The 22745-nt window shown below is 47.5% G+C and overlaps 1 protein-coding gene across 1 annotated transcript in view; it reads right to left on the reverse strand.

Moving 5' to 3' along the window:
* The window catches only part of PREP (prolyl endopeptidase), a 46450-nt gene extending 30814 nt beyond the window's left edge, over positions 1-15636 (reverse strand). Inside the window, exons 1-7 of the mRNA XM_068160461.1 lie at positions 15496-15636; positions 14230-14304; positions 12219-12352; positions 11188-11318; positions 9838-10047; positions 9319-9440; positions 2317-2422 (exon numbers count right to left, since the gene is read on the reverse strand). Of these exons, the coding sequence (XP_068016562.1) occupies positions 2317-2422; positions 9319-9440; positions 9838-10047; positions 11188-11318; positions 12219-12352; positions 14230-14304; positions 15496-15540 (823 nt within the window). The 5' untranslated portion in view covers positions 15541-15636. The remainder of the gene's footprint in view (positions 1-2316; positions 2423-9318; positions 9441-9837; positions 10048-11187; positions 11319-12218; positions 12353-14229; positions 14305-15495) is intronic.
* Positions 15637-22745: the final 7109 nt, after the last annotated feature.

The following is a 22745-nucleotide window of genomic DNA, read 5'->3' on the forward strand; positions in this document are numbered from 1 at the left end:
GGATGCCCTCTCCCTGGAGGTGTTCAGTGCCAGACTAGATGAGGCCTTGAGCAACCTGGGCTGGTGGGAGGTGTCTCTGCCCATGGCAGGGGGTTGGAGCTGAATGATCTTCAAGATCCCTTCCAACCCAAACCACTCTGTGAATCTATGAATCCAGCTTTGCTGTGTTTGTACTGAGAGGGCTCTCAGTACCCTGCAGGATGATGGATGGCTGCTACCCAGCTCATGGGAAGTCAATGTCTTTGCAGTTTACAAAACAAATAAATGGAAGGAAGCAATATTTATTCCTTGGAGTTAAGAAGTTCAGACATGCCAAGATATATCAAAGATGAGCCCAGAAGAAAGGAATCAAGCACTCAGGAGCAGAGATTTCTCAATCACTTTCAAGGCTTCTATTTTCCTTCCACCTGGGTGATCACTCAAAAGAGAAGATAGATGCTTTGTTTGGAGAGAGTTAGAGCTTAATGACCTCAAGCAGCAGAACACAGTAAGTGGAAAACAGGAACCAAAGGTGATCTCTCACTTAGCTTTCTCCAACATACACCAAGCACAAATCCAAAACCCACCTCATGTGCTCCTGTGTGACCTACTCCAGGTGATCCTGCTCTGGCAGGGGGGTTGGACTGGATGATCTTTAGGGGGTCCCTTCCAACCCCTAATGTTCTGTGATAACCTAAGAACCAACTGCCTTGCAAACACCCTAAATGGGATGTCCAGCCAGACACCAGTAGCATGAAGATCTCTCTGCTCCAATTAATAATTAGCTACTTAATTTTATTGCTAATGATTTGCCTCCAATTGAAAAAAAAACCCTCAAAACACTGAAAGCAAAACTGTTTGGAACTGTCATTTCAGGGAAGTGTTTTCTTAGACACTCCATTGTTGAGGTTTCCACATATTGTCCCAAACTCAAATGATTCTTTCCCCTCTCTTTGGTAGGGAACTAGCAGAGTGGCCTTGTTTCAACTGCAAAGTTTGAGGCAACTTTCAAACCCCACCTCCCAGTCACAGGAAAGTATTCTCCTTCCCACCAATTTCCATTGCTCTTTCTAGCCTGTTCACAGTCTCCTCACTCTCCTTTGTCATTACAAAGGTTGGGATCCACTTTTTCAGGCCACACAGCACAGAGTGACTCATTCCTTTCATGTTACTGTATATAGCAACTGCTTTTTCTTCTCCCCCTTGCTTTAAAAGAAAGTCCTATGAATTGCCTAACTAAACTCAACCACAAGCAGCCAGATAATCCTCCTGGCAAAAGAGGTGGACAAACATCACCTTTGCTTTCCCACCTTTCTTCAGAGTGTGTGCATGGAACAACAACAACAAAAGAGCAATGTCCTAAGCAAAGGAATAGAATCAGAATGCTTATGGCTGGTAACTCTGCTCTTCACTTCCTTCTTGCAACCTGTCTCTGCCAGTCTAGGACACAGCAGCTCCAGCTGGCAATGAGTAAGCAACCAGCAAGCTGTGAACTCCAGTTGCTGCTCCATTTTCAGTGCATCTTTCCAAGCCACTGGTCTTCGACTATTTTACACTCTTCCTGTCAGATAGCAGTCTGGGGAAGAGAGGACAGTGGTAGGGACTTGACAGTGGCAGGGTCTTGAGGCTTGCAAAATCTAAACCATAAAACCAAATGTGATTTTGTTTTCCTGAGTGACTACCTGGCCAACCTGGATTAAGAGAGCAAGGAGGGAGTAAAACAATGGGTCTGAAAATGTAATTATTTCTCTGTATCAAGGAGCATCTTAGGACACAGGAAAAACACCAGCTCTCCTGCTGGTCTGTACAGTTATTCAAAAGTAAGATTCTGAACACTGGAACAGACTTCTGAACACAGAGATCACTGTAAACAGGTCAAGACTGGTTCAGAGAACAGATTATTATTACTTTTAGGCATTTGCAAGCCCAGGAAAGGTTAAGCTGCAGGTTTAACTTCTGCTGGGTAGTACAGAGGAGAAGCTTCATTGCCTCTTCAAGGCTTGACGCCCGTGTTCTCTTCAAGGTTGTTGGGTGTACACAGGAGGCCTTTCATAATGCAAACAACCATTAAACACAGGAAGGCACTATCAATGCAGGGGAAAATTGGCATCTTTATAATATCTCCATTTTTCCTTGGGACCTTTTAAACATGACAGAGCTAAAGCTGGAGTTTCCCATCCACTGACACACAAGTGAAAATGGGATGCTAGCAGGAGCAGGGCAAAGGAAACAAGCCAGAAGGCTAAACACTGCACATATTTAAATGTCTGTATTCCACAAAGATGATCTCAAGTCTTGCACTGGCTTAAAAATGAAGCAAAAGCAGCAAACACATACCTGAGATACCCTGAGGCTCTGCCTGAAGGTCACAGTACCACAGCCTGTTCACTGGGTGACAGCCTTCTCGGATGGTCATCAGGACATAGCGACCATCCACTGAGACCTGGAAGGGTGTGCAGGGAAACCAAAGACAATTAATCCTCTAGGAACAACCACCACAAAAAGCCCAGCTTGAAGAGTTAGGCCCTGCACCCCTAGCTGATGCTAGTTGAGTGAACAGACACGTAAGGAATATGAGACCTCACCAGGAAGCCACACTCATTGCTCACACTGAGAATTAAGAGTAGACTGCTGACACATGAGGACTGGGGCTCTGAGCCTGCAGAAGGCTCCAGGGAGACCTTACAGCTACAGTTCATATCTGAAGGGGACCTACAGGAAGGCTGGGGAGGGACTGTTTAGAGGGATCTGTGGGGATAGGATGAGGAGCAATGGTTTAAAACTGGGGCAGGGGAAATTTAAGTTGGACATTAGGAGGAAGTTCTACACCATGTGGGTAGGGAGACACTGGGACAGGTTGCCCAGGGATGTAGTTGAGGGCCCATCCCCAAAGACATTCAAGATCAGACTTGGTGTGTCCCTGGGCAGCCTGCTCTGGTTGGAGGTGTCCCTGCTGACTGCAGGGGGGTTGGACAAGATGACCTTGGAGGGTCCCTTCCAACCCAATGCAATCTGTGACTCTGTGGACACCATAGATAGACTTTAGATGGTCTCCCTCACACCAGACTATGAGATGGGACACCTCAAACTAGATCAGGCTGCCTAGGGCCACATGAAGTCTAATCCATGCAAATTCATTGTCCTAGTCATGTCAGTAAAAGAGAAGGCTGAGAGGGGATCTGATCAATGTCTATCAGTGTCTGAGGGGTGGGTGTCAGGATGAAGGTGCCAGGCTCTTTTCAGTGGTGCCCAGTGACAGGACAAAAAGCAATAGGTACAAGCTGGAGCACAGGAGGTTCCACCTCATCATGAGGAGACACTTCTTTATGGTGAGGGTGACAGAGCCCTGCAGCAGGCTGCCCGGAGAGGTTGTGGAGTCTCCTTCTCTGGAGACTTTCAAAACCTGCCTGGATGTGCTCCTGTGGCCTGCCCTAGGTGACCCTACTCTGGCTGGGGGGGTTTGAGAGGATGATCTCTGGAGATCCTTTCCAACCCCAAACATTCTGTGATTCACCATTTGTGTGGTAAGCCAGAGTGGGGAGCTGACCCAGCTGAAGAAGATAGCACTGCACACAAACCCAACAATCTCAAAAAGGAAAGAAAAAACCCAAAGAAGAAGAAAGAAGAAGAAAAAAGCCAACAAAGCAAAGCACCAACAAACCCCACCAAAAACCAGCAGAGAATAAACCACAGAACAAGCCAGCAAGGGAAAAAATAAAGAACAAGATAATAAAAAGGTAACAAAAGAATAGAAATGCATTTGCCAGAGGAATCTCTCAGGCAGTTCAGTGTGCAGTTGCAGGACTGGCTGAGCTGAGAGCCTGCAGCCAGCAGCTGGAAAGATGAATGCCAGGGGCAGGGCCTGCTGAAGGCAGCTGAGCTGGCAGGCACTGCAATCACAGCCTGAGTGCCACTGACTCGCCTGTGGCAGGCAGAAGCCTGGCTTTCAGAATGGCAACTGGATTGCCCAGATAATATTTGTGTGTTATTCTTGTGCTGCTACATCATCTCCATCAAACTGCAGCCCTTGCTCTTGGCCCAGAAACTTAGGAACTGAAATTTCATACCAGTGGTTCACCCAACTCTTAGAATGCACTGATGGCTCTGCACAAGGGAGACAGCTGTAACGTCACAACTGACAGCTTGGGTCAGAATCCCATTCTCCTGCTTTCCCACATCCAAGCTGAAAAGGAAGCACAGCCCAAGCATTTCTGTGGGATCCAGGATGCCAGTCAGTGTGCATTTCCCTCATCCAAATCATTGCTATTATTTCAACCACCACCCACTGCTAAAAGGTAAGGAGGTTACAAAGCAAGCCAGCGTCTCAGAGTGACATTTAGGTTCTGTCAAAACAGGACAGAGGAGATTCTGTAGCCTTTCAGCTGGAGCTTTTAAAGCCCTTCAGCATCACAATGATTTTATTGGCATAACACAGCACTAATCCCTAGCTCAGCACTAGCAAGGGAAGGATTATTCCCCAGAGCTGATGCTGGGATACAGTTTGTAGTTTCACTGCTGCCACTGAGTCATTTGGCAGTTCTGAATTGATCATTACTCTCTTCTTTCTCAAATACTTGCTGTGACCACCTTCACACCACACAAACCCAGCCTCATGGCAGCTGTGCTCCCAGGAACTGGTCTGTTTAGTTTGGCAAGGATCACACTCTTCAAAGGAAGACCTTCTAGAGAAGTTTGGGGTCAGAGTGGAGCACACTGGGAGGTTTTCACTAGCAAGTTTCTGTCTGTGTTATTTGTTATCTCCATGTGGATGAAAAAGTAACCACTGCTCAGGAAATAATAATCAAGAGATGAAGTGGTTTACCTCCAGCTTCACTAAACCAATGGATACCAAGAGAAGAATGATTTGAAGCCTAATTAATAAAAGAAGTTTTCCACCTACTTCATTTCTTTCCTTACAAGATACAGCTGATGCATTATACACGGCATCTAAAGAACCCCAAAGCGTGGTGTGTCCTGCAGCTATGACCTGTGAGGCTCCACAGCAAAGCTGCACTGAAGTATTTTGTCCACAAGCAAGCACATTTCAGACCAAAAATTCATCCACAATTAAAAAGAAAAGCAAAAAAGAAGAAGAATGGAGAGGAGGAGGCTGACAGCTTTCCAGACTTCCTGCCTTTGTATAATACCCTTCAGCTAAAACACCAGCAGCAGAGCAGAGCTTTGCTTCCAAGTGCAGTGCATGAGAACAACCCCACTGAGTATTAGTTCTTTGAATGCTACCTTGTTGTCAGCACTGCAAGATTCAGGAGCAGGGAGAGCTCTCTATTTTTAGCTGACAAACAGGGGCCCTCTGAGGGCACAGGGTTATTATCAAGGCAACCACACAAAGGAGTGGTAGGACAAGGGGCCATGCTTTGAAATTGAAGAGTAGATTTAGATTGGATGTTAGGAACAAGTTCTGCATCATGAGGGTGGTGGAACATAGCAACAGGTTGCTCAGGGAGGTAGTTGAGGCCCCATCCCATAGCTATTCATGGTCAGGATGGACAAGGCTCTGAGCAACCTGAGCTAGTGGAGGATGTGCCTGCTGACTGCAGGACTAGATGACCTCTGGAGGTCCCTTCCAACCCATTCTGTGGTTCTCTATACACACATCATTCCCTTGGAAGCTAACTAATTAAAAGTTTTACCACCCTTGCCCTTTTTATTATCAAGCTGGGAAACAAAGCAGCCCTAATCCCTGGCTAATTCATTGCTGAATAACAAGACATGGAAAAAATTCACCCAGTCAGTTCATAGCTGATATGCTTGTGCTGAGGAACAGACAAACCAACTCCTCCTGATGCAGGCATCACCCCTGCAATCAGCTACAACCTGAGCTGCACCTGTGCTTACCTCACCAGCTACTGCCCTTCATGCACTACTGCCCTTTGCATCTGGAACAAGGTCACTGTCACTGCTGTCTAATGCACTGCCAGTTAAACAGAACAAATGAATCACAGACTGAAAGGAGGAAGGCTCACAAAACTGATAGCCAGAATCAAAGCTTTCAAACAGGGCCAAATTAGTAACTGGACTCTGTGTGTTCAGTCCTGGGAATAGCAAACTATCCAGAGATCCCTAGAACATGCTTGTGACTCACTGCAGGTGCAACAGGGCTCCAGGCAGCCTTGTCCACAGCAATGTGCCTGCCCCCATGCATTCTCATTCCTAAATCTAGCAGCAACCCTCTGAGGTGACAGACAGACATCACACTGCTCTTCCTGTGGCTTTCAGCTTCTCTTTGAGTGCAATGAAAGCACCAAAGCATAAAGAATCCCCCCTCCAGCCCCATGTGCAGCCAGAACACTGCCTGTTTCTTCATAGGGAACTTCTCCAGACCTATTGCCAGGACTAAAGGAAGGAATTCACAGCAGGCTTCTATCCCAGGTTAGGCCTTGAGAAAGGCAGTGTAAAGCTTCAGAAAACCTCCCCCAGCCCCATTTTGCAGCCAGGCTCACTTGAGCAAGATGACAATGTCCTGAGCCCTTCCCCTTCATGCTGCTCACTCTGACCCTGTGGATGCTGCACTTCCACCTTCCTGCATGGAAACTAACCTCAGGCAGCACACATCTGGCACACCTCACTCCCCTGTGCTCCAAATGTCATTTGCAAGATTATCTCCCTGGCTGAGCAGCACTGATGTGAACTGACAGCTCTAAACATCACAAAAATAGAAGTCAATTCAGGGACCAGGCACAGTGCTGTGCACAGTGTTTGTTAGCCAGCACCATGCAAACCTGTGCTTCTTCCACTCCTGACAGGATTGGGATGCTCTAGAGGATTTCCCTCACCCCCTCCTTTCTCTCCTGTTTACTTTCCTGCCAGCACTACAGGGATTTCTCACACTACCAACTGTGAAAGGCTCTTATATAACTTATTGTTGAGCTGTGAGAATGACAGGCTGGCTGTGACAGAGAGCTAGGCTCTGCGAGTGTGCAGAGGAAGCAAGGAATGGCACTTCAACAGAGGCATGGGAAGCTCCTTGCAGAGCAAAAGGGTTTCAAAATCTTCATCCCAGGCTGCCCTCTGCTGGGATGCTACTCAAACTCCAGCCCTCCAACGAACTCCTACAGCCTCTACCATCCAAGACTCTGTACCAGGACTACACTTCTCCCTAGTCTAATGAAAAGATGTGCCAGCCCCTCTTTCAAAGCTTCTATCTAACAATAAACAGAGCATTTGCTCACAAGCAATCCATTCCAGTGAGGAGCTGGAAGTGCACCCAGACTTTGATGCCAACACCATTCTCAGCACCACAGATTCTGTTTAGATCAAGCATAGCAGGGCTTAGTGTTGAATGGGTAGCAAGGGGGAAAAAAACCCAAACCCTGAAGCTGCTTTTTGGTGCATGCTGCCTTTTGCATGTATTAAGCTGACAAAGTTTTACACAACCCTCCTTTGCCCTAATCAGTGACCCAGTTTCTTCTCTCCACTGAACATACACCCACCCCCCACACACACACCCACTGCCTGCAGTGCACCTGAGATCACTCAATTACTTGTGCAGTCTCTGAAGGATTCAATAAGGCAAAGGTTCTCCACCCAGGCTGGGGCAATCCTAGGTACCAGTCCAGGCTGGAGGATGAGGAAAATGAGAGCAGCACTGCAGAAAAGGGTTTGGGGGCTGCTGGTGGATGAGCAGCTGGACAAGAGCCAGCTGTGTGCACACTGTGCAGCTGCAGTGTTTTACTGGCTTTGTGTTTGGGGTTTTGTTTGGTTTGTTGTTGTTGGGTTTATTTGTGGAGGTTTTTTTTGTCTGGAGGGCTGTGTCTGTTGGTTTTGTTTCCTTAGTCTGTTTGGGGTTTAACTGTCACTTTTTTCCCCTGACTATTGAACCCCTTTTGTCATCAGTATCAGGATGGCAGCTCCTCAGTTAACAGCTGGAGCTCCAGCACAAGCCCAGAGTATAAACTGATTTAGAAGTGCTGGCACTTAGCTAAGCTCATGATTATTTACCAAGGTGGAGCTCTATTTTACCACTTCTTTAAGCACCACTGCCTCTTAAATATCAACATCTCCTGAAGGTTATTCCTCCTGAAGGTCAAGAAGTAAGTTTACTGAACAAGGAGCCACAGCAGGGAGCTGCTTCTCTATTCACCTCCTTGCTTCTCCAGTATTTATGGGGCTGCTTCAACTCCAGTGGCTTCAGAGCTGCTACATTCTGGTAGTTTCCTATTCTACAGCAAGAGTTACTATTACCATTCCTCTTTTCACACCCTGAAGACCTTTTTATCATTTAACATAAGAGCTACAGATTCCCACTAACCACAAAAATTACCTGGGACCTTCAGTGTCAGAAGGAAAGAGAACCACCCCACTTCTTTTACATTTAAGGCTTCCTCAAGCCTTTCTTGCACAAGAGAAGAGCCAGGAGATGCAGCAGGGCTGTTTCTCTGCACAATGCCATGGCAAACCCCCTGCTGCTCACCACAGGCTCTGTGCTGTGGTTCTGTTCCATGGTCCTCCTCACATGGAACTCTGAATTTTTGATCTTGGAATGCTCTTGTCTAAGTTCTTCAGCTTAGGTAACAAAGGCTCTGTCAGTGTGCTATTATCTCAAAGAGGGGTTTGCTATCCCTAAGACAAGGCTTCTATACCTAACACAGCAGACAGAATTTTCAAGTGATCTTATACCACCTGAACCTGCCAATTTCAGCTGTATTGACTAATGAGTCAGACTGCAACAACCCTCTCCCACAGAAAATGAATCTGCCCTCACTGCAGCATGTGTAGTTCAGCTCATGTCACTGCAAAGCACTAGAAGTGATAACAATGATCTGCATCACCCCTGTGAATCAGTGGCTACATCACTACAGGACATCTGTTAGCAAGAGAAAGCCCATTTTATTTATGGAGCTAGGGAAAAATAAGGATGCAAGATTTCCAAGTTCCATTGTAGTGCCACTGAAACTCAACAGCACTGCTCAGTTCTGGAACAGCAAATAAAAACAAGCAACAACCTTCAAAGCCCCCCCTGCAAGTTTCCACCACTGCTCAGGGCAGCTGTTAAAGGGCTGATGAGAGATTGTATAAAAGGTTCTCTTTATTCACAGAGCCTACAGCAAACTCTGATTTGACTCACAGAGCCACTAAGGTTGGAAGACCACCAAGATCACCGAGTCCAACTGCAACCCAACTCCCATGGCCACTGAACTGGGTCCTGAAGCACCACATCTACAGCTCCTGCAACACCTCCAGGGAGACTCAAGGTCAGGTTGGACAAGGCTCTGAGCAGCCTGCTCCAGCTGAGGATGCCCCTGCTGACTGCAAGGGGGTTGGCCTGGATTACATTTGGAGGTCCCTTCCCACCCAGACCACTCAGGCTGTTTACCATACCTCAGCTCCACCCATCCACTTTGGTTCCTCAGGAAATTCAGCACACAGGATATCTTCTGACTGCTTAGTACCCAGTACATGGTAATGCAGCTTCTGGTGCAGATTAGTGGAGGTCTCAGTGCCTAGTGGAATGCAGATATTTAAACCAATTAGTTCTCAAAGAATCACAGAATCACCAAGGTTGGAAGAGACCTCAAAGGTCATCAAAAAGTCCAACCTGTCACCACAGACCTCATGACCAGACCATGGCACCAAGTGCCACGTCCAATCCCCTCTTGAAGACCTCCAGGGATGGTGACTCCACCACCTCCCTGGGCAGCACATTCCAGTGGCCAACAACTCTCAGTGAAGAACTTTCTCCTCACCTCCAGCCTAAACTTCCCAAACAAAACCTTTAGAAAACCTTCTGTGCCCCTTGAGTCTATAACCACTCCCCCTCCAAGCCAAAACTAGCAGAGCCAATGACTTGTTCCACCAATTCTCTCCCACATCACATGCAATTAGTCCAACCATGCTTACCATCACTCTTCCCATCTTGTTTTGGGTAGCAGTTATAGAAAATGCCTTTTCCATCGTGGGTCCAAGCCATGCAACTGAATTTAACTCTTTCCAGCACATCTGGAAGATCCTCAGGACCTTCAACTTTCATGAACTTGATAGTGACCCAATCAGAGCCACTAGAACTCAGGCCATATGCAAAGTATTCTCCATCTTCACTGAATGCATAACCTAGGAAAGTGGAAGCAGTTAAAAGAGCTGTGGTCACTGGGTACAGAGAAGAGGCATTCTTTCCCAACAGACAGTACAAGCAACTCCATCTGCCAGCATTTGGGTTTCACAGCTCTTTCCCAGAGCCTGTGGACTTCTCACAGATCTGAGAGCAAGCATAAACACTCAGGATGTTCAGTAACAGCACTTATGCTCAACAGCTCAATTGTGGTTTGAGTAATAACTCTTCTGCTTTCCTGAGCTGGGAGGGGGGAAGGGCTGGAGACTGAAAATGCACTCAGGTGGAGAACTCAGTCAGATTTTAAGATAAAAACACTACCAAAGAAGTTAACAGAAACTGAGAGGCAAGCAATGCATCCTGTAATAAATCAAATCCCACTTCCAATCCTGTAGTCACTGAAAACTGGCCCTGCAAAGCCAGGAAAGCTGACATAAGTCTTTTGGAATGAGGCTTTGCCAGAGCTTTCTAGAAATACATCAAGATTGTATGAAGCCAATTCCTTGTACTCACAGTTCAAGGCAGGACCCCTCACTAAAAAACAAGGCCTTATTAATCCAGCTAGGCCACACTTGAAGTATCCACTAAATCTATCCTCTTTTTATTAACTGGCCTTGAACAGACTTAAAGGAATTACAGGCCCAAGAGTCTTGCTTCTACAAGAAGCTAAGAGGAAGTGAGAAGATGGGCTGCCAAGACAAAGTAAAGCTCTGGTGAACACAAGGAACTCTGTGATTTGTATAAGAGTTAACTCTGATGTGCTGTGCTCCTTCACAGCCTCTCACTGTAACTGGCTGGCTTGTGCTGGAGATGCAAGCCACAATTTTAAGAGAATGAGTCAAATAAATACAACAACTTTCTTTTTCCCTTGCTATGGACAGCCTCAAAAACTCTTCAGATTTCAGTGCAAGCTTGTTACAGAGTTGCTATAAAAGACAGGGAGGACCTGAACTAACTGTGAACACAGTGTAGATGTACAAGAGTCCTGCTGACACAGTGCACAATTCCAGGAAGGGCTGCTGTGACTGCTTGGATTACAACAAGCCCCTCCAGCCATACTCCAATAGGTGAAGAGCTGGAAACCATTCCCAACTTCTGCTGCAGACCCAAACTTACTCATCAGGAGCCTCTGCCTCACTAACCTCGTAAAGCCACAGTGCCATCATCAGAAAGCTTATTTGGATCAAGAAAAACTTTGGCTTCTGAATCCAAGGAGTCCTGTACATATAGAACTTGCTGGTTCTGCAGTCCTGTGTTGTAGAAGTGAAAGTACCTAAAAGAATACAAGAGGGAAGAGTAAGTAAACTGAAATGGTTTCATCTCCATTTCCCAATGTTCCAAACTACTTACCAGAGGTGAAACAACCTGGAAAGCCTGAAAAAGATTATTTGGGCTTCCCATGACTCAGAATGGCTGGTTGCTTGCACTACCTCTTGCCTCAGCTGCTCAAACAGCCTTTCCATGTTACTAAGTTACCCAGCAGTTTCATGCCTTTCTGAAAGAGGTGCCATACAACTGAGCAGCAGTTGCAGTCTCCAGCCCTTGGGTAAGCCACTGCAGCACTCTCTTTACCCAGCCACTGAACTAGAACAGGGACACAAACAGGCTGGGTAGTGGAATTCAGCAGGACTTCTTTGTTTCTTAGAAGACAGATCTTTTGCTTCAGTTGCCTTAAGTCCTCCATGTGATTTTCCCCCTTATTCCCTTCTTCCACAAGGGAATTCCCTCTGCTTTTCACTGGTTGTGACTAAACACCCACCCTACAAGCTGCCCAAAGTATGGCTAACCTAAGAGGAGCATTGTAGTACAGATTCAGAACACACACCCATGACAGACTTGTGACCTTTTCAGGAGGTGCTTTCAACTGCACTGCCAGTGACCAGCCCTGAAAGGAACAGCTCAAAGTCCTACTTTTACAACAGTTCTTCTACAAACTTGCTGCAGCTGTGATAAAAATCACAATTTGTCTTACAAAAAGCCAATAAAAGAACAAGGAGATAAAATGACTGGGAACTGGAGACAGCCAAGCACCTTGTGCTCTGCATCATGCAGCCACTGGCTTACTCTTCCTGCCTCCCAACTCCAAGGCAATAAACAACTTGTTTTCCTAACTAGCAGTTGCTTTTTGACTTGCTTCACATCATCAGCACCTACAAAGGGATTCCTCACATACCTTTTTCCTTTCTTGAAGGGGCAGCTGTACTTGGGGTAATCATAGAGTTCAGTCATGCGCTCCTTGAACAGTCCTCTGACAGGACACTGCTCCAGAAAGGGAATTGTGATCTTGTTCTGAGCCTCCACAAATGCCTAAAAGAAAACAATCCCACCCCCCCAAAGACAATTAACTCAAGGAAAAATGCCTACTTTCTGAAGTAATGCATCACAGACATCTTTCCCCTCACACAAGCTGTGTAGTGTCACACCTAGAGTCTTACTTATTGCATTAAGCCACAACACTGTACTGGGTCTGAGCTTCTGTCTAGAGTAACAGCTCTCCAGGGCACACACTGGGGCAACCAGAGGTTCAGCCAAGGACAAGCTAGATTCCTGCCATTCCTCTTTAAAAACCTCTCTGTATTTTCCTCAGTGGCACAGGGAAGCTAACTCAGAGCACACATCCAGGAAATATCACCTTCACTTCATCACAAATAAACAACAGTCTATGATAAGTACATTAGGAAACAGATAAAGAACAGAGTCCAAAGGCTGCACTTTCATTTCAGGAGCTGTGAAGGGCTGGGAGATGATACAAACAGTCTCACCCACCATCTGTTCATCCTATTAACACACAGGATTGGTCCCAGCCAGTATTTCTTGGAAAGGCCAAAGTACTGTCCCCAGATCAGTTCTTGGCTACACAAGGCAAGAATGCCTCATCTCTGAGAGGAGCACTTGGAGGAGTCTTTCTAACACTTCACCTGCAAACACTTCAAGACAGTGGCCAAAGCCATCACCACTCCAGATGTTCGTCAGAGGCTGCCACTCCATGGCATGCACGGCACAAATGGTGCTCCCTTGGTGTTTCACCATCCCTATTTAGAGCACATTACCATAACACTCATGCCTAAGCATCTTAAGGTGAACCACAGCTGCCCAGAACCAGTCATGCAGGCTTTTCTGTCTCTGAAATGGAGTAGGAAGGACAAGAGACTGTGTGTGGCCATAACTCAGAGCCTGATATTGCAATGACTGCTGTGGTTGTCGTCCCTGGACCTCAGTATCTCATCTCCAGCCTGAGCCCCCATCCACTCATCTCTTGCTTCCACAGGACTCTTTCCCAGCTGCTCTGAAAGAAGCTGTTGTTTCTACCTGTCCTGGAACTGCCCCACAGCAAGCTGATCAGTGCATGGCAACATCAGAGCCACGCTTCCCCACAGGGCACCACCCACAGCAGGGCTACAGTCCATGTTCCAGAGCTTGTGCTGCACAGCTCTGCAGCTGCTGGACAGAGAACCTGGCATGCATTCACTGACTGCTATCAATGTTTACTCATTTCTTATCTCTTCAGGCAAAAAAAAGAGGAAAGACTGGAACATGAAACTCTTTCAGGTAGTGTTGTACAGACATTGCACATGGCAAAGAGTGAGCAGAGAAGAAGGGAGACACTCCCCCTCCCATTTGCCTCACCACCACAGCAACACACAGCCAAGAGCGGCATTCCATGCCAGGCTGTGCTTTCAGACATTTGTCAGACCCCTGCTTGTGTCCCTGCATGTAACACTACCTACATTTACTATTTAGGTCTTCAAAAAGTATTGTTAGGTGCTTTAAAAAAAGGACACTTAAACAACACAAAGCTATTCTCCTAGTCTATAGGATAGAATAGAATAAACAAAGTTGGAAAAGACCTTTAAGATCATCCAGTCCAACCTATCACCCAACACCATCTAATCAACTAAACCATGGCACCAAGTGCCTCAACCAGGCTCTTCCTAAACACCTCCAGGGATGGTGACTCCACCACCTCCCTGGGCAGCACATCCCAATGGCAAATCACTCTATGAAGAACTTCTTCCTAACATCCAGCCTAAACTTCCCCCTGCACAGCTTGAGACTGTGTCCCCTCGTTCTGTTGCCTGGGAGAAGAGACCAACCCCCAGCTGGCTACAACCTCCTTTCAGGTAGTTGTAGACAGCAATATGGTCTCAGGCTCATGTCAAAACAGCCACACAAAGCAAGGTTACCTTTGTCTGTTCACTATCAGGATCTTCAAGCCAGCAGTAAGGGTCACTTATTTTACACCCATGGTAATCTGACACCTGAATGTATGAAAGACAATGCATTAAAAGAAGGCATGCACAGAACCAAACTCTGTTCATCAAGGAATGACAGTCATTTGGAGTTCCACAGAAAGATAGAGACAAGCAACACATTGCTCCCAGGTGAGTTGTTAATACTGCCATTCTTTGGTGATGGCACCAAGGCTGCAGAGCTCTGCTTAGAAAACATAATAATAAAAGGACAGAGCACCAAAGAAATGCAGAACACCAACAACAACATCTTAGCAAAGCAATAAAAACCCTCCAACAACAAACCCAAATGCAGGTGTACAAATCAGGTGACAAAATCTGCCTGTTGACTGGAAGCAGCCCAAATACCGTTGCTGGTTAGACATCTGTCTCTGGCTTAGCCCTCCCCACCACTGCTGCTCACAAACACGTGAGAGAAGTACATGCTGGGTCATTTATTAAAACCGACGGAGACTGGCACACGTGGTTGAATTCATCTGCTCCTTTCCCCCGGCACACAGAGCGAGGTGAGCTACCTGCTGTTAGCCGCTGAAGAGCTCAGCCTTGCGCTCAGCCAGCCAACACTGAAGCCTGGCCAGCGTTGGCTCAGGTCGGCGAACACTTCGGTTAAAGTGTTACCTTGGCTCTGTAAATAGTCCCTGGGGTGGGGACAAACAGCCCAATCCTTTGCAGAAGGAGGGGGGAAAACAAACAACCCAGACGCCGTTTTAGCCCCATCGCCACTGTAACCCCGCGGTGGGAACGGGAGCCGGGCTGTCTCACTGATGTGCCGGCACACCAAACCAGCTCCCGGATGCTCTGCCTGCTGCTGCAGCCCAGGCGGAGGCCTGCATTTGCCCGGGACACGCTGCGCTGGCGAAGCTGCGGGAGTTGGCTGCCGGGAGTTGGCTCCCCGGAGCGCCCCCGGCCCGGAGCGCCCCCGGCCCCGCCGCCCCCGCGGGTCGTGCCGGCAGGTCCCCGCGGCCACGAATCCTGCCGTCCACAAGCCCCCTGCAGCCGCCGCGGCCCGCAGAGCTTAAACCCCCCAGCGCCTTTCAAGGGACTTTTAACTGCCGGGGCCGAACAAAGCCCTGGAAGCCGAGACAGCCCCACACCCGCCCCCACGGCGGCCCTCGGGGGCTGGCGAGCCAGGCTGCGCCCGCGGCCGGGCCCGGCGGCCGCCACACGCCGCGGGGCTGCCCCGGCGGGCTCCGTACTCACGGCGGTCTCGTCGCGGTACACCTCGGGGTACTGGAAGGCCTGCATGGCGGGCGGAGAGAGGCCAGGAGAAGCGGAGGAAGATGAAGCCAGGCGCGGAGGCGGCCGCGGGGCTGGCGGTCGGAGCGTGGCGGCAGCCGGCAGCAGGCGCGCAGCGCGGCCCAGGCGGAGCACAGCCGCCATAGAGCCTGCCCCGAGCCCGCCCCTGCTCACAGAGCGGCGACCGCGGCGCAGAGGAGCCCGACACTTCCCCCTACCGGGAGCCGCCACGCAGGCACCGGCTGGCCGCGGCGAACCGCGCAGGCGGCTGCCGGCTGGCGCGGGTGAGGCCGGGGCGCTGATGTCTGTGCTCGCCTTGCCCGGCTCCCTGCTCGCCCTTCCTGACGTGCGCTGCTCCTATGGCAGTGCTCTTTGCCCCTCGGCACCTGGCCAGTTGCTGATAATAAACGTTGAAATATAACCATGAAAAAAATCACGGCTTTTTATTCACCGAATTGGGTGGCAGTGTCGATCTGCTCGAAGGTAGAGGGGCTCTGCAGAGGGATCTGTCCAGGCTGGATTGATGGGACCGAGATCAACTGTATGAGGATCAACAAGGACAAGTGCTGTGTCCTGCACTTGGGTCACAACAACCCTAAGCAATGCTAGAAGCTTGGGGCAGAGTGGCTGGAAACTGACCAGCAGAAAAAGATCTGGGGATGCTGGCTGACAGCTGGCTGACTGTGAGCCAGCAGTGCACCCAGGTGGCCAAGAAGGCCACCAGCATCCTGGCTTGGATCAGCAATGGTGTGGCCAGCAGGACCAGAAGGGATCATGCCCCAGTACTCAGCACTGGGTTCAGTTTTGGACTCCTCACTCCTGTGAGAAGGGCTGAGGGTTGTGTGTCTATGAGCCCTAGAATGATTACTGAGTGACACAACTGTGTTCACCAGCTCCGTTTACATCCTAAACAATGCCTACACAGCTTCTTGCCTCTCATCCCTTCTCTTTTGGTCATTTTCCCCCCTTCTTCCCTTATTTCTGTGTTAATCTCCCTTTGCAGAGCAGGAGCACACCTTCTGTTCTGGCACTCAAGAACATCCTACCAGACAGGCAGTTGACAGCAATGCCTGGGCATGCCCAGTGCTGATAGAAACTTGCTAACTGTCTGAGCAACTTGCTCAAGTAAATACTGGCAGGCAAAGGCTGCCACTTTCTGTCTGGAGCCTCCCAGAAAGAATTATGTATGCAGGCAAGTTTGAATCAGAGGGAGAATGATTAGCTCCATACTTGTGTGCAGCCCCTGAGCAGTGCAAACAAGCTGGACGTGCACACTCTGTCTGAACGTTTTGAGCAGGCTCACTGCAAATCCACACTCCTGGCATTTGATTCAGACCTGTAGTCTGGCTGAAGCAAACATCTGCTTCTTTAACATGAGGATGTTGTCCAGCATGAATCTATTCTACATTTGTTCAGAATTTCTGGGTATTTAGTGGCTTGGTCAGACTTTCAAGTAGCTGTGGCTGAACATCTGTACCTCCAGTTATCCTGGCAATTTCCACATTGTCTTGGTAGATCAGCTTGATGTTGATCCAGGCAGCCAGGAGGACCAACAGCATCCTGGCCTGTTCAGGAAGTGTGACCAGCAGGACCAGGGATGTGATTGTTCCCCTGTGCTCATCACTTGTGTGGCCACACCTCCAATACTGGGTTCTGTTTTGCGCTCCTCACTACAAGAAGGACATTGAGGTGCTGGATAGTGTCCAGAGAAGGGCAGAGAAGCTGGTGAAAGGTCTGGAAAATAGGTCTTATGACCTGGTGGGAACTGGGGTTGTTCAGCCTGGAGGAAAGGAGGCTGAGGAGACATCCTATTGCTTTCTACAACTACCTGAAAAGATGTTGTAGTGAGGTGGGGATTAGTCTGTTCTACCAAGTAACAAGTGATGGGACAAGAGGAAATGCCAGGGGAGGTTTAGATTGGATGTTTAGAGCATTTTCATTACTGCAAGAGTGGTCAGGGATTGGAACAGGCTGCCCAGGGAGATGGTGGAGTCCCCATCCCTGGAGGTGTTCATAAACATGTAGACATGGCACTTGGGGACATGGTTTAATGGCCATGGTGTTGTTGGGTTGGCACTTAGAGAGGGCTTTTCCAACCTTAATGATCCTATGATTCTATGATCCTGGATTCTATGTTCCCTGGGTGTTTAGCAGCTGGCTCAGACTTACAAGCAGGTGTGGCTGAGCAGCTGCGCATCCAGTCCCCTGGTCATGTCCACAGCATCTTGGTAGGGTCAGCTCGATGCTGTGAGAGCAGCCAAACTGAGGTGCCCCGGAGGTTCTGGGGAGCTGTGCTTTGGGCAGAGGCAGAGGTAAGATGTGCCAGAGGAGGGCAGCCTGCGCTGCGCTGTGCGGCTGACACAGGACACTGCCTCTGCTTTTTCAGGCTTCAGCAACCCTTTCCATCCAGGGCTGGGTAATTCCTGAACAGGCATGGCAAGCATCCAGGAATTGCAGTAATTATCCATGACAATACCTTCCAATTCATCCTGGATACAGGAGAAGGTGGGAACATACACAGAAACCCAAGTGCGGGGTTGTCCCAGATAAGATCTTCGGGCATGTATTTTACAAGCAGTAATTCTCTTTCAAAGGCACCCGGGACAGAAAGTGAATTTTCTCTTTACTGTACATTTCTCCTTTGTTTCTGTAGGGGGAGGATCCCACTTGAAGAGGAAAAGGAGAAAATGTACACTGTCTGCTCTGTTCATGTCAGAAAAACCAGTTCATACAGGCTACAGGGTGGGTAAAACACTGCCAAAAAAACTTGTTTTTCCTACCAGGGACACGCACCCCTTGTACAACTGAGAGGGAGTGCAGCCTGGTAACACAAATCCTTATTATGGATGGTGCAGCAACCTTCTCTCCTTTTCATCATAGAATCATAGAATGCACTGGGCTGGAAGGGTCCTTTAGAGGTCCTTTGGTCCAACTGCCCTGCAGTAAGCAGGGACATCCCCAGCTAGACCATGTGTGATCAGTATGTTTGCTTAACACCACGTCAGGACAGTACCATATGTGAAACTTTGAAGCCTATCTCAGCTGTTTAGTGTTGTAACAACTAAAATTTGATTAAAACCTGAAGGGATCCTACAGGAAGGCTGGAGAGGGACTTTTCACGAGGGTGTCTAGAAACAGGGCAAAGGGGAATGGTTTGAAGCTGAGGGTGAGCAGGATTAGACTGGAGCTTAGGAAGTTTTTCAGTACAAGGGTGGTGAGACTCTGGCACAGGGAGCTTGTGGATGCCTCCTCCCTGGAGATGTCCAAGGCCAGGTTGGATGAGACCTTGAGCAGCTGAGACTAATTGAGAGGCATCCCTGCCCATGGCGGGGAAGCTGGAGATGATGATGAAGTCTCTTCCAACCTAAACTATGATTTTTCTTGGGCCTCACCAAGCCAGCAGAGTTCAGATACAATGTTTGCTGAGTTTTGAGGATAGGCTGCTGAGTAAGCAAAAAAAAAAGTCTCTCTTATATAAAAGAAACAAATAGATAAAGTTTGACAAGACCTCAGTAGTCCCTGCAACCTTATCACACTTCCATCTTAGCATGTATGTAGCCATTTGCAAAACAGATACTGGTCTTTGCTGATATTAATTAGACATCTGCTGATCACCCAGTCATTAGCAAATCTCCCCCAGCTTAGTCAGCATCTCCGCAATGACTCACTGCGAGTAGTGTAATGATTCAGTAGGAAGTGAGCTCAGCATGCTTGTCAGGGAAGGTCTGACAGGGGAGAAAAAAAGAAAGAAGAGATTTAGCAGTAAATTTTGAGTTTACTTTTCCTTTTCAGCCCTTCCCCAACCCCACTCCACCATCATGATGCAGCAATGACTGATGTTTTTGCTGCTGTAGGGATGAAGGTAGGTCTGTACCTTTTAATCTTGTTCTCTTATATCTATCTAATGATTTCATTGACCTAATTGCCAGACAACAGTCCTGATGTTTAGACATTTACCAACAGATGTCAGCAGAACCTCAGTCTTTCACTGCCATGAACGTGTGCTGAGGTGTACAACTAACTCCAGTTGCAGAAGGCAGTGCCAGCCCTGCCCTCATGCAGCCCAGAAGGTAAATCATATCCTGGGCTGCATCTGGAGTGTGGCCAGCAGGGCAAGAGAAGGGATTCTGCCCATTTACTCCATTCTGCTGAGACCCCACCTCGAATACTGCCTCCAGTTCTGGTGTCCCCAGCATAAGAAGGACACTGAGCTGTTGGAGTGAGTCCAGAGGAGCCCACAAAGATGATCCAAGGGCTGGAGCAGCTCTGCTATGAGGATAGGCTGAGGCAGCTGGGGGTGTTTAGCCTGGAGAAGAGAAGACTCCATGGGGACCTTATAGGTGCCTTCCAATTGCTGAAGAGATCCTATAGAAAGGCTGCAGAAGGACTTTTCATGAGGGTGTCTAGAGACAGGACAAGGAGGAATGGTTTGAAGCTGAGGGAGAGCAGGGTTAGACTAGAGCTGAGGAAGAAGTTCTTCAATATGAGAGTGGTGAGACTCTGGCACAGGCTGCCCAGGGAGGCTGTGGATGCCTTCTCCCTGGGGATGTTCAAGGCCAGGCTGGATGAGGCATCCCTGCCCATGGTGGGGAGGTTGGAGGAGACGGTCTCTAAAGTGCCTTCCAACCCGAGCCATTCTATGATTCTATTGTATTTCCATTTTGGAAGCACTGACTCAAGAGCCTGAATCCTGCTGATTTTCTGCAACTGTTTGATTCCTAAATGATGTCCATCTCTTCCATAATATGACTCTGTATTAGTAAAATGGGAAGAGGAATGCTTGGCGGGGTGTGTGTGTGTGTGTGTGTGTGTGTTTGCTTTTGCCTTTCCAAACTCTTCTTTTTGTTGCTGTTGTATGCTGCAAAAGGACTTTATAAGCTGATTTCTGTCTTCAGGCATCAAAAACAACTAAAATTACCTTTATATTGAAAAGGACAACATAGAACCAAGTTTCCAGCCCATAGACCTAAACCTTTCTGCCAACATCCAGGTTAACTCTGCAATTAACTCTCTTTTACTATTAATCTTGCAGAATGCCATCCTCCCTGACTTGCATGCCCCAAAAGCTCATTTACCAGTCTGGTATGGTGAAAAATGCCCAGCCCCACGAACTCAGGTCCTCTCCTCTCTTTTCCCTGCCCTTGCATACCTGCACACTCAGCTCTTCCCTCACACACACCATGAAGATCTTCCTCTAGGTTTGCTTTGCCTGCTTATCACAGTCTCAAGAGTAAAGTGCTATGCAAAGTTAAAATCTGTTGAGCACAAGGGCATTTGACCCTGACCACAACCTGCTGTTCCTTTAACAAACAATTAAGACATTCCATGTGTGACTAAATTTGAAAGCAAACCTGAGAATTAATCTGCTTGTTTTAAATGGGGATATAAATAAGAACCAGCCCAGCCATTGCCCAAGAGATAAGCCAAAACTTGGAGGTTCAATAAAAGTTCAGCCATTTTCATGGTTTCCTAGGCAGGATTTGTTGGGTTTTGTATTTATTTAGGGAATAGGGTTTTAATTTAGGGGAAAAAAAGTCTTTATTTAGGGTTTGGGTTTTTTAGGGAACACAATGTCCCCCTGAAGCTTGGAGTAGATCTTTTGTTTCTATTTGAGTAAGTTTCCTGTGAGTATGGATGATACCAGAGGAAAATGGTGTAGCCAAACCCATTCTTACCTGGCACAGATTGTGTTTTGTGGGAATTCCAGTTCCAGGGTGCAGTAGCAACAAATAAAACAGTTATAAAAGGTAACTGCATAGCTCTGCGCTGCCTGTATCTGCCCCATGGTTTGTGAGGAGAAGAGAAGGCAGTAAAAGAGTGACAGCAGTTAAATGAGGCTTGGCACAGAGGCTTGGCTGCTATAACAGTGCTTAAAAACAAAACAAACAAGCAAGAACAAACAAACAAAACCCTCCCCAAATTTTAGAGTCAGTGGATCTTTGTGTGCACAGTGTTATTAAAATGGGGAGTACCTTATATGAGAGGGTGTATCAGGTCCTTAAAGAAGTGAAATACACCTTCTAGATGTTCCTCTATTTGTCTGTTAGAGCTCTGGGCCATATCATTTAGGGAAACCTGAAATGGTTTCAATGCTTTGTCGAGGTAAAAATGTTATAATGAAAATGCATGCAGCAGAGGAAGCAGCAAAGGAGGCTTTTTAGTGTGAGAAGTTTTGTAGCTGGAGCATTTGAGTAGCTTTTTTTTCACCATGGAAAGGATATTAAAGCAGCTTTTCAGCATGTGTTTTTCAACCAAATCAGCACCAAAGTTAAGAGCTCATGGAAAGTGACTATAGCTACAGATTTTCCAAGGTGATATCGAGTGCATAGAGTTCATTTTTCAGGGTCTGTAGATTGAAGCTTACATATTAACTGCTAACCTAACTGATAATTCTATGGACAGAGTCCATTTTTCTATGCAATATGGCCTCACTTGTCCCATGCAGAATGTTTTATGAGAGCTCTGAAATCTATCCTCACAGTATATCTTTGCAAGTTATTTTCCATGTAGGTCAGTGGAGCCTTTCTTAAAGGATTCAGCAAAATAGCTGAGGGTTTTCAGGTAGATAAAAGGAAACCTTACATGAAAACTGCTTTGAAGAAGAATTTTGCCTTGGAATAGCAGAGATCCAGCAGTCCCTATTACTGTTGCAAAATGAAGTTGGAAGAGACTGGTGCCTGCTTAAGACATGCAAATAGTGCCTTCTTGTTTGATTTTTTTTCCTGTTTTGAGGAGGTTCCTAAAGATCAGAAAGTTTAGAGGTCAGTGAGATGATCTGACCCTTAGTAAGTGAACCCCTAATTATTCCAAATGGCTGAGGCACTGGGGATCTGGGATCTTCATTATCCTCTGGAACGGGAGGTTTCCACTGAGCTCTGTTGAGAGATCCCTTTCCTCAATCAGCTCTTTGCCTGCTCAGCAATCCTATACTTGACATTCTTGTTTTGCAGAGAACACAAAATCCGTCAAATGAATTATAAACTCGATCCTTGTTACCACATAGTTGTATCACAGATGACACAGTGCACCTTAGACAGTCCCAAAATAGCCCTGAGAAGGATTATGTTCTGCTTCCAAAATTGAGGCTGTTTTAAGCTCTCAGACGCTGGCAAAGTCTTTTCAAGACTTTCAGAAGCTTGACTCAAAGCCAGCTCAAGTTGTTGAGATGTTTTCTACTGACTTAAAAATGATTCCACTGAGTACAATACATGTTG

The sequence above is a fragment of the Melanerpes formicivorus genome, unplaced genomic scaffold (genome assembly GCF_026170545.1).
Source record: "Melanerpes formicivorus ecotype bairdi unplaced genomic scaffold, bMelFor1.0.p_v2 SCAF_50, whole genome shotgun sequence".
NCBI lineage: Eukaryota > Metazoa > Chordata > Aves > Piciformes > Picidae > Melanerpes > Melanerpes formicivorus.